Source organism: Coffea arabica, chromosome 2c (assembly GCF_036785885.1).
Source record: "Coffea arabica cultivar ET-39 chromosome 2c, Coffea Arabica ET-39 HiFi, whole genome shotgun sequence".
NCBI lineage: Eukaryota > Viridiplantae > Streptophyta > Magnoliopsida > Gentianales > Rubiaceae > Coffea > Coffea arabica.
Genome location: NC_092312.1, coordinates 71,835,628 through 71,851,449, shown reverse-complemented (window position 1 = coordinate 71,851,449; position 15,822 = coordinate 71,835,628). Strand labels below are relative to the sequence as shown.

The 15,822-nt window shown below is 36.0% G+C and overlaps 2 protein-coding genes across 3 annotated transcripts; both read right to left on the bottom strand.

The window, feature by feature from the left end:
- Positions 1-5: 5 nt before the first annotated feature.
- Positions 6-7,002, bottom strand: LOC113727759 (uncharacterized). Its single transcript, XM_027252089.2, has 9 exons — positions 6,692-7,002; positions 5,179-5,280; positions 4,983-5,028; positions 4,679-4,754; positions 3,769-4,135; positions 2,500-2,749; positions 1,960-2,202; positions 1,759-1,878; positions 6-749 (listed from the first exon to the last, which is right to left on the bottom strand). Exons 1-9 carry the CDS (start codon positions 6,761-6,763, stop codon positions 292-294), a joined length of 1,734 nt encoding a protein of 577 aa, XP_027107890.1. The 5' UTR covers positions 6,764-7,002; the 3' UTR covers positions 6-291.
- Positions 7,003-8,764: 1,762 nt separating this feature from the next.
- LOC113727758 (tlg2p-like protein a) lies at positions 8,765-15,368 on the bottom strand. Of its 2 annotated transcripts, none has more exons than XM_027252088.2 (8): positions 14,724-15,368; positions 11,741-12,014; positions 11,131-11,220; positions 10,397-10,474; positions 9,718-9,795; positions 9,560-9,625; positions 9,395-9,475; positions 8,765-9,276 (listed from the first exon to the last, which is right to left on the bottom strand). In XM_027252088.2, the coding sequence occupies exons 1-8, from the start codon at positions 14,927-14,929 to the stop codon at positions 9,166-9,168; spliced, it is 984 nt and encodes a 327-aa protein (XP_027107889.1). In that variant the 5' UTR covers positions 14,930-15,368; the 3' UTR covers positions 8,765-9,165. The 2 variants fall into 2 exon arrangements, with proteins under 2 accessions (XP_027107889.1, XP_027107888.1); XM_027252087.2 differs by having other exon boundaries at positions 11,741-12,017; positions 14,724-15,366.
- Positions 15,369-15,822: the final 454 nt, after the last annotated feature.

The following is a 15,822-nucleotide window of genomic DNA, read 5'->3' as shown; positions in this document are numbered from 1 at the left end:
AAGCATATGGAAACCTAATTTCTGCATTGGTTCAACCACCTCAAAGGTTAAACAGTCAATACCACTTCACGTCAGTTGATACTTGAGGCTACTGTTTTTCCTAGTCTGCTAAAGATTTGGCTAATGATCAGCTCAAGATTTCATAAAACAAGCGGTAACCTAGAAATCCCTTTTTTTTTGGCTTCCTCCTTATGGGCAGTGAACTTAAAACAAGTTCAAATTGTGAAAGCAGTGAAGAAAATCTATTTAACTTCACAAACTAGAGAAACATTCACAAAGGGCCTGAAAATCCTAAGCCACTTCATCTGACTCGGATGATTCTTCAGAATAGGGGCTCAAAGTCCTGACCATATTAGACAGTGCCTCTCCAGCATCTACCAATTCCTCCTTGCCAAAACCCCAACTTCTAAGAAGTTCGGCTCCGAGCGCTCCTCGCTGAATGCCAAACCTTTGAAGATTGTGCAATCTACTTTCCAGAAATGGCAAAATAGCGCTGCTGGAACGTAATCTTGCTGCCATGGGAATGGAATGGACATCAAGGGATCCCCTTGATGGAGAACCTAAAATTGGGGTTCCCAACAGCTCGCCATGTTGACCAACAAGGTTTCCAAAGATTGAGGGAAAAGGCAGAGGAATGGGAAGAGGGCATCGAGACACAGACAACTGTGAGAATCTGGGTCTTTGCAGTGCCTTTTCATAAGCATTCTGAACAGCACTTTTCACCTCAGAAACTGTGGCTTCGTGCAGTCCTAAAAAGAAAAGAAACAAAAATAAAGATAAAAATTAAACAAACTGACTCTGTAACTCTCTCTCCCACGAAGCAGATTAAGCATCAAACCACAAAGCAGCTATTAACTACTTGTGAAGGAGTCCAAGTAGAATATGCTTTCATCTTGGTAGTCTAAACATTCTTGCTAATGCAGTTCGTGGCCTCAAATATGTGGAAACTTCATGATATACTGGCTAGTTTCCTTGCAACAATTTGTCCATTCAAGCATAAATTAAATTATTTTATGGTCACACTAAGGGTAGGTAGGCCTTCTAAGCAACTCTGGAATCCCATGAGTAACAAAGCTCAACCGGACCTTCATTCATTGGCTTCGCAAAGGCTTACAAACTCCAATATAAACCTCTGCATATTATAACCAAATTGGAAAATTAAATAGTTTTGATAATGGGTTAAAATCTGAATCATCTGATTAGATAATTTCTTCTTTTTTTTTTTTCCTTTTTTCATCTAAATAGACAATTAAGATCAATGATTAGCTGCAAATTTCCAACTAGTTCCAGATACATGTGTTTTGCGTACAAATAAAGGTGGGGAAAAGGAAGATGATCCTCAGGATGACAAGAAGTTATCGGCTTATAGCAATGGAGAAACAGCTAAAGAAACCTGCATCTTATTTAGAGATCTTGGAAATCTCTACATTTCATCAAATAAAATTGGAGGGCATAATTTTTATACTACGTGCTGGACATGTTTAAGAATTTTTCTTTATTTGCTTGTAATCTTGTATATAGCTTCATGATTTACTGATTCTTGTCACATTGAAATGGTGTGGATAAGTGTGCTGTTGAGTAGTCCATAGTCCAAACATCCTCTTAGGAAACCAGACAGGAAAGAGAAATTATTGCACAGCTTTCAAATATCAGTATAGTCTAGCACAATATGGACAAACTTAAGGCAAGGTAGACTAATTCACATATGTTTGTTTGACAAGACGGAGATAAATAAGTTAAAGCACACCAGCCAAATACCTGTCCCAAGTACTCCATGAACTGACATGGCCTCCACTGCTTGCAAGTCCTCAAAATTTTCAGCTATCTCAGGCGTCAAAGGTTCCAAATTTTCAAGCAAGGATTGCTCAAGTTGGTTCCCTATGCATAAGAATTAAACTTAAAAAGCTAAAGAAATTAACAACTAAGAAAAGTCAAATTTCAACAGGCAGAACAACATACCAATCAAAGAAGGTGCTGGCATAGCGACATCCAAAATAGTGACCATATTCTGTCTTGCTTGTCCAGCTAACATATGTATGATCTCGTTCATATCCAGTGCACCAGATGCACAGGTCAGATCTGTAGTGGGCCCAATAGGTTCCATTCGAAAAGGGAGGCTGATGGAGTGCATGCCAGAGGCATAAACTGCACTGGAATGGTAAGGCTTCTCATCGTCCATGCAAAGATACCTGGAAGCTTTACCTTCACAGTTTTCCAGGCAGAAGAGTCAATGCAAGTTTTCTAGAATTTGACTAACCAACTGGGCAGCCGTTAACATAAGCAGAGTACATATAAAGTTCTGCAGACATTCATGTCATTATTCAAGTAGAAGAGCTAGAACCATAAAAAAAAGACTGCGCTGATTTTTAGTTCTTAAATAAGCTCCAATGAGCTCAAGAGGATCATCTGGTATTCCACAAAATGTATATGAATGAGGAGACAAGTATAAGAGAACAGGTCACATAAGTAAAACTCTTTTATGGAATGAGGACTGCTTACTTTTACTCAGGGAGGGTAGTCCAACAGGGACGATCAGTTTACAGAAGGTTGATAATCTTGAAAATGAAATTGCATCATGAAGACTACTAGAGATTGACTGCTTCTGACTTTTGGTGGTCATGTGCAAGCGAGGATTGCGGGCTGAATATAGTAATACAGGGATGTTGGTGTAATCATCTGCAATGTTCTCCAGAAACTCTGCAGCTACACCAGAAAACCCTCCAGAGTCATCAACAACAAATTGGATTCCCTATTCAGAAGGGTATGGAAGATCGAAGTAAGACATTCTGCCAATAAAGGAAGAAAATGCACAAGCATGATAGCAAGATATGTGAGATCCATGTCAAGGATCTTTGCCCCTGAAAGTGCAGATATTTAAATGATAACCGACTGTGATTGTCAAGGTTGCAGCATAATTTTAAGGCTCAAAGCATGCGCCAAAGTGCCAAATTTAAAGCTTACAATCAGACTCAATTTGCAACTTTTAAGTCTTAAAGAGAAACAGAAGAAAAATGTAAACTTAATTCTCCTTTCCTTGAGGACAAGAAGGGAAATGTAAAAAATTATAGCTGATAGACCCAAAAGAAAGGCAAAGGAAAGAAACATAAGTTGTGTGGCAGAGACAGACGATTTGTATCTCATTCGAGTTTAAAGGCCAAAGCAAATATGGGAATTTCCTGCATTGGACAGACCAAGTAACTATGAAAAAGGATCCTACTGTTTCAGAATTTCCATGATACAAAAGTGAGAAGGCAGTCTAATTACTGGATGAGCCCTTAATTATACCTTTGTGTGGCATAAGTATCTAAAGAAATGTTTAATTAGAAAAGAACATGAAGGTTTACACCGACTAGATATAAGTCCTAATTCGTTGGAACAAATCACAATCTTCCAAAAGGTCCAACCAAAGCCAGACTCCTTGAACATTATCCTTTCAACACAAAAAAGTTAAAGATATGTTGTACAAATGCCTCCTGTGAAGATTTGGACATATTAAATGGGTTCAATGCGACTATGATGTTATTTCTTCAACTTTCTGCTCATAACAGCGGACTGTCTTTAAGGACCAAACCCCCGCAGATAGCAAAAACAACACCCAGGTACCAGCTCACAAGCTTGAATTGAAGTTTTGACACAGACAAATCATATCCTTTATTCCCTTTACCACTTTTACGTCACAATGAGGAAAGACAGACAATACAATATTTAATAAGAAGAGGAAATATTGCCAAAACAGAAATTAAACTAAAGTATACATTTGATTTTTACCTGAATATGGTCACACTCTTCGATGAAAAAACGAAGCCTGTCATTTATTTCTTCTCCATGTCGGGCCCCAACAAATGCATCCCTTCCAATTCCATAGTTGTCAAACCCTTCACCATCCATCCACAGCCCATTTAGTTCATATAAGCTCTGTGGATGATAGTGAACTTTCGAAAAGTCTGTCCAATATTGAACACCATTTTCTAGACATTCAACAATGTCCTTGTCCTGGATTTCATTCTGAGATTCATTCTTCCCTGAGTCAAATCCGTTCACTGTATCCATCTTTTCCTGCTCTTCTTGATATAAACTCTGAAGGAACAGGTTTTTCTTTAGAGGCGCGGAAGCCTGAGTTGTAACTTTTCCACTCCTGCAGATTGGTGAGAAGACATTCAGTCTTTAACCTACTCATCTTAGAAAAAAAATTTTACTTAGAAAGAAAGGGAGATGAGCAGCAGTCAAAGTTCAGGATCATATTTTCAAATGCTTCCGAGTTTCAAATTTCAATAGAGTCCAAAAACTAGTTAAATGACTATTATGTAGCAATACCATCGAAGATCATATCCATTTACACAATGTCCAACTCCAAATTGCAAGGTTATCCTACTGTTAAAGTTGCTATCTGTATAAAAATGGAAACCCATATGAATGTAGCAGTTCTACACTTCACCAACACCATGTAAAATAAAAAATAACAATCAAGCACTGGAAAGCTACATTCTAGTCATTTTTCACTCGCAGTTCAATATGCAAGAGGAAGTAAAAATGTGCCTTTTTCACCAGTTTATCATCTTTTAAGCAATGTCATCAAAGACAAACCATAATGTGAAACAGCTATTCAGTTTAAAGATCGCTCATACAACAAAAAACTTAAGAGAAAAAAAAAATAAAGCATCTAAGCTCAAACCCTTACCATGAGACAACATCCATTGGTCTAGAAGGAGCCTCATTGTATAAGGTTCCACGTGAACTCATCGATCCCAGTGAGCCTGTCAAATCACATATTTGAATAACAGTCTCAATCACAATGAATTATGCTTAAAGAGACATAATTGACATGAAATTAATATCTTTTAGTTTAATTCCCTGAAAGTAAGGTGTAAGCCACAGAATAAGGACTTCACAAAAATTCCCGATTCACTATCAGATAGTCCTACAACTTAGACCAAACAGAGGTAAGTATGAATGACCATCAGCATCACAATTAAATAATATACCTTGAAAATCTACTGAAACCAGGCGAGGGGTGTATGTTAAAATGCCCTGCACGTGATTAACATGAATGATAAATATCAGAAGATTTTGCCAGAGAAATGAGAACTAATAAGAAATTTGTGGTATCAAGCTAGGCATTTCGAATATGAAGGTGCTTGAACCAAAATGTGCTAGCATAAAAATTTCAGCTACATTCACCTGCTGTGTTTCACCAGTTCGATAGAGAACATCCATATTAAGACCATGATTCTTGAATGCTGGATTAGTCTCAGAAGTTTCAGCCAAACCAAGCAATTCATCCTTCAAGAAGGAAAGGAAACTAATTTCATGATTCAGGAAGAAGACAACACTAATACTGATCCAATAAGAAACACACCAAATTCTATTCATCATTTAAATCCCACCCTAAATCTCCATTACCCCTAACAATTTTTGAGATTAAAGTAGGTTATAGTCCAAATATATATGTTTCAATAGAAAAGAGAAAATCAACAAAGTAACAATGAATAACCTTTTCTTTTTTCAGGCAACAAGGAATAAGCTTTACTAGAAGAGATGCATCAAAGTTCTATTACTTCCTAAATCCCACCTAAGTCTCCACAAACCATTAGAACAATTCCAAGATTTCATAGCTTCTACAGTAAAACTGACAGACGTTAACCAATACAACTAAAAAAAAAATTTAATGTCAAAATGTGCCATTAACATTCTATGATATAACCAGTTGAATCAACTTTAATATGATCTATCGAATCATAACAGCAAATGGTGCATTTAACTTATTTGTTAATGTTTTTCTTTTCCCTTTTTTTATTTACTCCACACTCCACAACCAACATCACTCCAAATAGTGACCAGTCAAATAAGCTCTCCATGTCCAAGAAGACAGACATACACACACATATAGTTGAAAAGTTCCAACCAGGTCATGTCTAATGCTTGAGATCCAAACGTAAATAAATCTTGCACCCTTTGATCAACTACAAACCATCAAGTTAACCATGCCAGAGCACCCAAACTATTGACTAAGTACCATTACAAAAAGAACATATCCTACTGATGAGCCCTGAAGCATACCGTGTACTACACCTAATGACACAACTCCTTCAAATTCAAATGTTCCATCTGACCATTTCCCAAAACCAACCTATAATCCAAAAAATTTGCAAAAAATAATACCCCATCTGTTCACTAGAGCAACCATAAATCGGCGAAGTTCATGATTACTCATTACCCCAGATCATCAATCATGATCAAATATCAGCTTCAACGCATGTATTCATCAAAATATACAATTCTTCACCCAACTATTCTCAACATCACACCAAGTAGCTTTTGTCTACTAGATATCAAACATCACTGGTAACAGCTTCTCATTTATGAACCACTAAGATATCACATAATGAAAGAACCATGATTTCTTGCCCCCAGCAAGGTTCATGGTCAAAGTTTGAAACTTTAACGACTTATCAATTACTTACTATGCTTTTCCAAAGCCCCACCTTGAGAAATAAAGTTTGCACCATTAAAACTCAAAACATTATTAAGTTAATTTTTTTCTACACCCTTCAACCATGTTAGTTAAAAAATTAGCCTTTTCAATAAAAAAAACAACAACAAAAAACAAAAACAGATAAGCCCATTAGGATTTCATAATTTGTGAACTTAAAGAACCCAAAAACAGAAGCAAATTGACAAGATAAAGAATTACCTGAAAATTCCAAAAATGAGAACCGATGAAGTTCGCATAGCCCCCAACCTGGATGGTAACGATTTCCCTCATAGCTTAACGTAATTAATCTTCAGTAACTAATCAGAGTGTAAAAGTAAGCTTTTATTCAAAAAGACAATTGGGTTCGTCGCGCAGGGTGAACAGTATTGTGGCTTAGTTTAGAATTTGGCGGCTTCAGTAGTATTTCTCCGTTTAAGTAGGGGTGGGCATGGGTTGGTGGGCCCGCCCTTCACCATTAAGCTAAATAGCTAATTCGACCCACATCATACGGGTTATCCATTTTCTGATTTTTATCCTGTGTATATAAGTGGATATTCGCTAAAATAGAGTCGGATCAATGAATATCCGTCTCATTTTATTTATTATTTAATTTTTAAAAAAAATGATTTATACTAATTTTACTTTATATTTTACATATTTATCTAAGATTTATTAAATATTTTTTTCAAAAAAAGTCCCCTACTAAGAAACAAACATGCCAAGAGAATACAAGAAAAAAAAATTAAAGAATTCAAAATCAATAAAAATTTAAAAACAAGTAGCACTCTTTTCTAAAAAACATAAGATCATAACCTCTACAAATAAATCTCGTAAACAAACTATAGTATCCTATATTTGTAATGCAATTTGTTCAATGAAATTGTTTATTTAACTCTAAATATATTATTTTATAGTATGTGTATAAAAATTATATATATATATATATATATATATATGCGGGGCGAGTCGGATGCCTACGAGTTTTTAATTCTGTGATCCTAACCCGCCCCACATCTAACTGGGTGTCCGATCCTCTTTTGATCTGATCAAATAATAGGAACGGATATACTAATTTTCTGATTGGATATGGCGGGTTTTTTCAGGTTAACGGATATTTTTGTCCACTCCTACTTCTCCATGTTTTTTTTTGATTAATTACATTTAACTCCCCTGAAGCTTGGCAAATTGCGAGTCAGTATTTTGTTTTTTCACTTTCTAGTATTGCTGGGTAGGCTTCCAACGCTAGCCATTGTCTCCATATTGTTATTATTAAAAAAAAAAAAAAAAAAAAGGGATTATGAACAGGAACAGTTTCTCCATAGGCAAAATTTTTATAAAAAAAAACCATGGATTACAAAAGAACCAATGAATTGATACAGATTAAATATCTGAGAAATTAAATGCATGTTTTTTAGATAGATGATATTGGCATTCTTGAAAATAGTTATGGCACTCCATCATTTTATTAACAGCAAAAAAGGAGTTGAAGCGCTTGAGTTCGTTTTTCTTTTCTATTTTTCTCTAAAAAAATTTTTACGTTTTTTGTAGACACATTTCCTAACCATTTTTTTTATCTCACATACATTAAATCGTTACACTACATTTTTCTACAAAAATTCCAAAAAAAAAAAAAAAGGCAGCCCAAACCGCCTCATAATTTGTCTCTTTTAAAACTAAATTCATTTGTGTTTCAGTTTTTAATTATCAATTTCAAAGATGCACAAATTAATGCAAGAAAAGGTCTGGTTTTTTATTCTTTTTATTGAGTTTAGCTAGCGAGTGCCTATGAGTACGGCCATGTGAAGAATATTTATTTTTTGTAAAAGCATGATTAATTTTTTTTTAAAAAAAAAAAAAAAAGTGGTAGATGTAGAGACACAGAAAATGTAAATGTTTGTATTTATATGGTAAATTATAAGGCAAATTAAAATTGAGATAAAACTCCCAACTCGAAATGAACCTTTTAATAACTCCACAAACTCGAGTTCAAACTCGTTCGTTCTTAGATATTTTAACTCGAACTTGATTCGATTCAATTGCAGTGCGAGACCGAGGATATCCAGGGCAGAGGATAGTCACATGACAAATTCCTCAGGCTCACTTTTACGAAAAAACACAGATGTAATCATCGAAACAGTTGAGGATGAGAAAGAGCCAGACGGCTCTGTCCTCCCCGTACAGCCACATTCACCAGATCTACTAATGTAAAAGCAAAAATGAGCATATATCTTCCATTAAGTAGAGTTTGCACAAAGCGATTTACTAGCTCGGATGTTGGAACTACTACAAAAATTCAATGAAAAACGATTTTCTTCATTTTGCATTTCAACAATTTATAGATACAGACAACTGATGTTACCCTCATCCCAAAAGATGAGCATTACTGAATAATGCTACAAAATTCTCCCAGGGAAAAAAATTTAAGTGTAAGTTTTTCTTTTCCAATCTACCGTTGCCGAATAACACCAAATGCCTCTATACAGTGTCCCTGGAGCTGTCTATAGAAACCTTTTAAGAATACCATCCTCTCCCTCAGGCCTAGGAAAACAAAACATTAGAAAAAAAATAATAATAATAAAGCAGTGTAGAAACCGAAATCAGCCAAAAATCCCAGAAGTCGAGCAATATTCTTCCACTGTAAGTGCGGGGGAGGGTTCCAAAAATGGTAGAGGGTGTAACTGTATCTTCGTGGATCAAATATGTAATATCGTCTTCAGAATCAGGAGGACTAGCATGATAAAACACATGATGACAAGGACAGTGGCGCACATAACCATCCCCCCTTGTTTTTGTGTTCTCTCGGCCTGCAAATTGTTATAGAAAAGGAAAGGAAAGGTGAAGAGTCAAGAGTACAGGTAACGGGTCATAGAAGAAACACCATATAAGACGAGTGGGAAACTTAAAGCAAATGGGGATAGAGACCTTCTGCAACTGTTTAAGGCCCTCCTCAACTGATGCAGCGACATTTTGGATATTGTAGTCTATCCTATCAACAATTGTACCCTGCTTGGAAAGAAATGCAATCCATCACCATCCACTATGTATTTGAGTGCATCTACTAGATAAAACATATCTGTGGCTTATTACCTGGTCAATCACGAGGACCGACAGATCCTTCATTATTTGGGCAAGTTCATTAACTGATTCCACAACCTACAGATCCATGGAAAATAACATTAGCCCAAATGTAAAAGCAAGGTCATTCAGGGGAGTGACATTCAAGAAGTCCAAAACATTCAGTTTACCTGTTGAATTTCTCTCTCCCTCTCAGCTGTGAAAGCCTCACTTTTCTTTAATCTGGCCATTTGATGTTCATTAAATCCCTAAAAATACCAGTTAAATGGTGAAGAAAATTACTCAGACGAAGAAAAAAATGTGCAATGTAGATATCCAGTACCAACATCTCAAGAGCATGTGGTAGATGATTTTCGGAACCTTATCAAGTCAGGAGATCTTCTATAGAGACACTTTCTACAGAGAATTTACTGACACTTTCTATATAGTAACACGAAAATTAGTCAGAAACATATTATTACAGTCCTATTAATATACAAACCTCAGGAGTACAAGTTATCAAAGGTCCTGAAAACAATCAAGTTCATACTAAACCCAAGAGCAGGTGTATACCATCTGGTTGCAAAGAGAAAATACTGGGACCCAGAAGCAATGTGGAAACATAGTTTGCCTTTGTTCTTCAATTAGCACTTGTGTTGCTTGAAACATTACTCATATTTCACATGGACTTAGATTGTAACTTACTGGTATACTTAATGCACCACTTCTTACTAAGAGACATGAAATTGAAGAAAAGATGAAAGTAACAGTTAAATGGCACACAAGTCAATTTGATATATTAAACTACTAATTTACAGGGAGAAGTAGAAAAACCTGGATCTCAATACACAAAATTGCATATGAACATACCAGGTCATCAAAATCATCTTCAAACTGTCTGGAATGGCTTCCATTCAAGTTCATTTCCAAGTCAACTCCATCAGGACCCTACATAGAAAGGAACTGAATAAGAAAGCTTTTATCTATTAGAATAATTGTCAGGGTCAAATTAAAAAACAAAGTAAAAATCCATAGGATTTTGAAAAGGCTAATCCATTTGCTATACAGAAGCGCAATAAAAGTTTAAAAATTTTAAAATTTTAAATTAAAAAAAGTACATTTTCAAGCCAAGCACAAAAAAAAGTAAAAATCTTGGCTCAACTCAAATAAGCTCAAGATTGAAGTAGTGTATCAAGCAAAGGGCAACAACCGTGGCACACAATTCACCTCTAAAGGGATTTAACTAGTAGCCTGTTAATCTGCAATTCAATATTTCACAGAAACTAGACACTAGAATAAAATCTAGACCATTGATATCATCGTTCTCAATTGAAGACATCCATCTTTACGTACTAATATATCCGGTTTTAGTTAAATAATTCTCAAGGTCAAGCCCCCCTTGGAATTAATAATCCAAATTGATAACCAGTCTAAACAATAAGAGGTTGTTTAATTACAAATTAGAACAAGTCCATTAATTTTTTATCAATGATCCATGATATCAACTGTGCAGTATGTTCAGGTCAATTGGAAACCCTACTCTACATATTGCAATTTGCAACTACCAAATTAAGTTTAAAAGTTCCAAGAAATCAGTAGCAAACCTCTTTCTGCTGTTGCAATCGCTTCAAATATGTTGATTGTTTCTTACGTAGTTCCACTGACAGACTCTGAAGGTCAGTAGCAAGAGACCTCTGTTGACAAAAGAAACCAAACATAAGCACAAAGCTCATAGTGCTTTTTTCAGTTTATGCACATACAAGCTGTAAGTGCAGACCTTATAGAACAACAAAAGCAGGTCAGAGAAAGAAATTAGTAAATCAGTAAGACACTGAAAAAGTACATAAAAATGACAGGAGTCAAGGTCTTTCATCAGTGTGCAACTTTAAGTTCATTTTGACTACTGCTGCTTTCACAAACATCATATCTGTCACAATTTTCGATTCCCCTTTCTCTTAGGAGCAAAAAGAGGTAGTTAAGCTATATGCTTCCAATTTTTTTAATCGAATGTCTCAGTATAAATTTCTGGGAACTATAAGCAAATTCAATGACAAGAAAAACTTAACTAACAATAACTCCGCCACCAAAAATAAGCCATTTGGTTCGAATTTCTACCAAATATCACTTCTACAACTGTAGTACATGATATTTGACTGCAGTAGTACATGATCTTGTAGATAGTTGAAACGATGGTGTCAGCTATTTTAGCTATACCTGCACATTTTTTCGAACATTTGAATCCTCAGAAGGCCCACCTTGAGAGAGCCTCTGTAACTTCTTTTCTGACTTTCTTAAAAGATCAGTTATTTCTTGGGTAAGAGACTCAATTCTGCGTTGATCTTCTTTGCCATCCCCAAATGAGGGCATTAAAGCCTTTGCATGAGCCTTGGCTAGCTCTGCCATTTTTGCTCGAACACGTTGCACATTTGCTGCAATCTCTTCTGAAACATCTACCCAAGCTGGTGGCAGACCAACCGTTACTGCACCTCTACTGCAACAAAGAACAACAAACAATAATAAATTGCAGGGATTTACCTCTCCAGCGCAGAGTAAAGGACTTGCACAACAAGAGTACATAAAAGAATGAACTACAGAAATAGAGGATGAGCATCAAAGAACTTTTAATTGAAAAAAGATAACGGCAAAGGATACAAAGTTGCCACATAAAATTTCAGAAACAGAAACACCTAAGGAAACATTATGTATTGCAGGCTTTCAGTCACAGAGAGAAAATTAGGAATGCATAGAACACATTTTGGTTTTTCTTTAAAAATCAGCATCCTTATCAATTCCATGAGTCAGTTGTCTCAGGTAAAGCAATGCAACAATTAAACTAGCATATTTGACCTTTCAGAAAAAAAGGACCTGAATTATATCAAAGCTTCCGCAGGAAGTCTACACTACTAAACATACTTGAAGCGTATAACAGATATAACCAAGAATTGATACCCTCATTGTCTTAAAATTATGAGATTGCTTAAGAAAATGCAATATGCACTACATAATTCTCCAAGAAATATCCTAGAAGTCAAACTTGACTTGCACTCATAAAAACAACGGCATAAAGTCCAAATATACATAGAGGCCTCTCCAAGTTTTATTGGATCTATCCAGCCTACCCGTCTTCAGACCATCTTTTGTTCAGACAGACATCAACAACTTTCTAACAAGTATTGGCTGTAGATTCTAGTAAAATAATTATGCTCATAGGATAAACTGAAGAAATAAAAACAGGGGGCTTTTGGCATACTTTTCTTAGTTAGGCCACTGCATGCTACAAGACTTTTCTTCATAGACTGTTTAAAGCAGTCCTAAACAGCATAAAAAGGTCAAGAGGAATTTGGAAAAAGGATTTTCAAGGGTATATTTAGAAAATCAAATTCGGGGGTAAATTGGTTCCTTGATGATCTGAAACAGGCAAATGATAAGTAAAGTTTCAAAGCAATAGAGGAAAAGACAGAATTGATTGAAGGGTTGACTTGAAAGATGATAGACAGTGCCAAGAAAGAGGAAACGTTTTGTACTTGTTCATTTTTTGTTCCAGTATTCCTTCTTTACATTTGCTTGTTTTTCTAAATCATCCAATCAATTATTGATGCACAGAAACTGAGATTTAAAATATATAATGAAGCCAGAAGAAATTAGTGAAACTCACAGGAATGGACCTGCGGTTAGCATATAGCGGCTGAAACAGTAGGAAGAAGATCAGAAGGAGAAAGAGGGAAGATCGAAAACCATCAGATAGCACGTATTGAGCCTCTGATATTTAGGAGAAAACCCCAAAGGAAATCATTTTGGAATTCTTACTATTCACAAAGGAGCTTGAGTCTTTGACTCTTACATCATCAGAAAAGGACCACGACATGCATCCTACACCTACAACAAGCTGATGCACTGGCCAGCAAAGTATCAGATACCCCATATAAATGTTCTGATATTAAGGAAAAAACCTCAAATAAAATCATTACGTAATTTTTATAATTGACTGATACTAAAGATCCACTGCCAGCTGTTTAATGAATCCTGTGGCCATCTTTTAGTATAAATTGAACATAAACGACACCAAGTGGCCATGTTTTCTTGATCTCTACGTCTCCCTTTTATTCTCAATCTCTAAGTTTGGTCCACAACTTAATCAGCTTACTGAAAGCATCATAATCCAAAATTCATGAAGTTTCATATAAAGTACAAAACTCAGCATCCGGTCCCACCCTTTGCCATAGCAGAAGGCTGATATCCTTCCATATCCATGGTGTGTGTGCATACAACATCCACAGTCACCCGCAAATATAATGATCTAAAGGATAATTTGTCATTAACTATTATTCGTCCTGAAATATGTATGCTCATGTACTATCTTTTTCCCACAATGGACAACAGTTGGTTTCCAGTTGCATTCCATTTCTTTCATTTCAACTTCTCTATACTATTACTATACCACAATATGCTCTATTCTTGGTTTTGTAAACCTAGCAAATCATAATGCACTAAGGGTAGATAAAATCTTAAAAATCATAAGTACAGAAAAACACCATAAACCTCATAGTTGCCGATACGACCTCACATCAAAAGAACACCGTGTGGGGTGAAAGGCAAAGTAGAAAAACTTACAGACAGATTTGCATTGCAACTAATCACTACTTCTGGCCATCTAATCAAACCCATAGAACTGAATTCTTGCAGTTTCTGAATTACATTTCTAAAGTCACAAATCCCAAAGCCCACATTTAGACAAAGCAGTTGCAAAATTATCTTTTACCAAAACCGAAATAGTCTAGGAGTTTCCATTCAGCTAGTACCATTATACATCTTTAATCCTAATCCCCCTACATTCTTCCATCCTCTTACCCAAGAAAATCTAAAGCGCTTACAAAATACTGTCTTCGGAGGAGAATACATCACATCGGATGATGTCTTTCTTCCACAATGGCAAGACGGTTCAATTCTCACTGTTCTCCTCCTCTCCCCGCCCGTTTCTTCCCTCCCAGACCTACCCTTGCAAAACAATATGTTTTCATTTTTTTTTCAAAAGGAAAAAGAAAAAACTACAATCTTGGTTGCTCATTTCTCCATAGAACATGAATATTAATTTCAAGACTAAGCAATCATTCAATGACCTGAAAATTTCATGGAATCACGCAAAGAATAGGCAAAAAAAATTTAAATATAAAGAATAGAAAGACGAACGTACAATTACCTAGAGGTTCCAGGATCTTCAGTGCTGAGGGGAGTATAAGCCCGATTGGGGTGGAGCAACGACGTCGTAGACAACTCGATCACGGGGCCACCGCCGGAGGAGCTCGACGAGGGTGACGGCAAGGAGCCACCACCAGCCGGAATTCTAACGCTCTTTAATGCATCCCTATATTTTCTAAACAAAATCGTCCTATTTCTCGTTGCCATTGAGAATAATAAATCCCACAAAAGCAAAAAAAAAAAAAATTACGAATTACAAAAAATTATTTGATTCCAATTAATGGGTTGTTCTAATTAGATCTGAAAGGGGTATGGTCAAAATTGAATAAGGACGGGTTCATAATTCGGGCCAAAAAACGACCCGGTTGGGGGCGTGGCGTAGGGTGTTGGATCGGGTTAGCAAGAGATCGTTGAGTCGGCGGGGTTCCGGCGAAGTTGGAAGAAAAAAATTTTTTGCTGGAGCTGAGTTAGGGCGGGGTTGGACCGAGTCAAGTTGAGCTGAGTTAGAGTGGCGAGTTGGGGAGTTAGTTGCAGTATGAGTAATTCTCCATTGTTAAGGAAGATGAGGATGACGAGTGAAATGAAATCAGAAAAAATGGGAATTGGGGAGGGAAGTTGGAAGTGGGGGTCGAGTGGGGGCCACTTCAGCCAGCTTAGACTGAGGAATTTGGGAGTTCCTCAATTTTAAATTTTGGGATAATATCAGAAACCTCCCTTGAGGTTTCTCTTAATGTCGCTTGACACCCCTGAAGTTTTAGAAATATCACTTACACTAATTTCATTCTTTGCTCATATGACTAGTCTACAAAGATTGAAATTTATATTGTCTTATTTGCTGTACATTTTTTCAAAACTGATCAGTAAATATTTGGACAGTGTAGTTATCAATGCATTTACATGGGCAAATAAGGCTGTTGGTTCTCTTCATTGAGAATTTTGTAGATTATAAATGAGTCAAAAGTTAATTGTATGAAAGTATTAATTCATTATCTCTGCAATTTATTCTAGAGGCATGTACTTTATTAGATTTTGAAGCATATTGGATATCTTAGATAATGTTTAAGCAAATAGATGATGTTGCTCTAATTTGTCATATACTG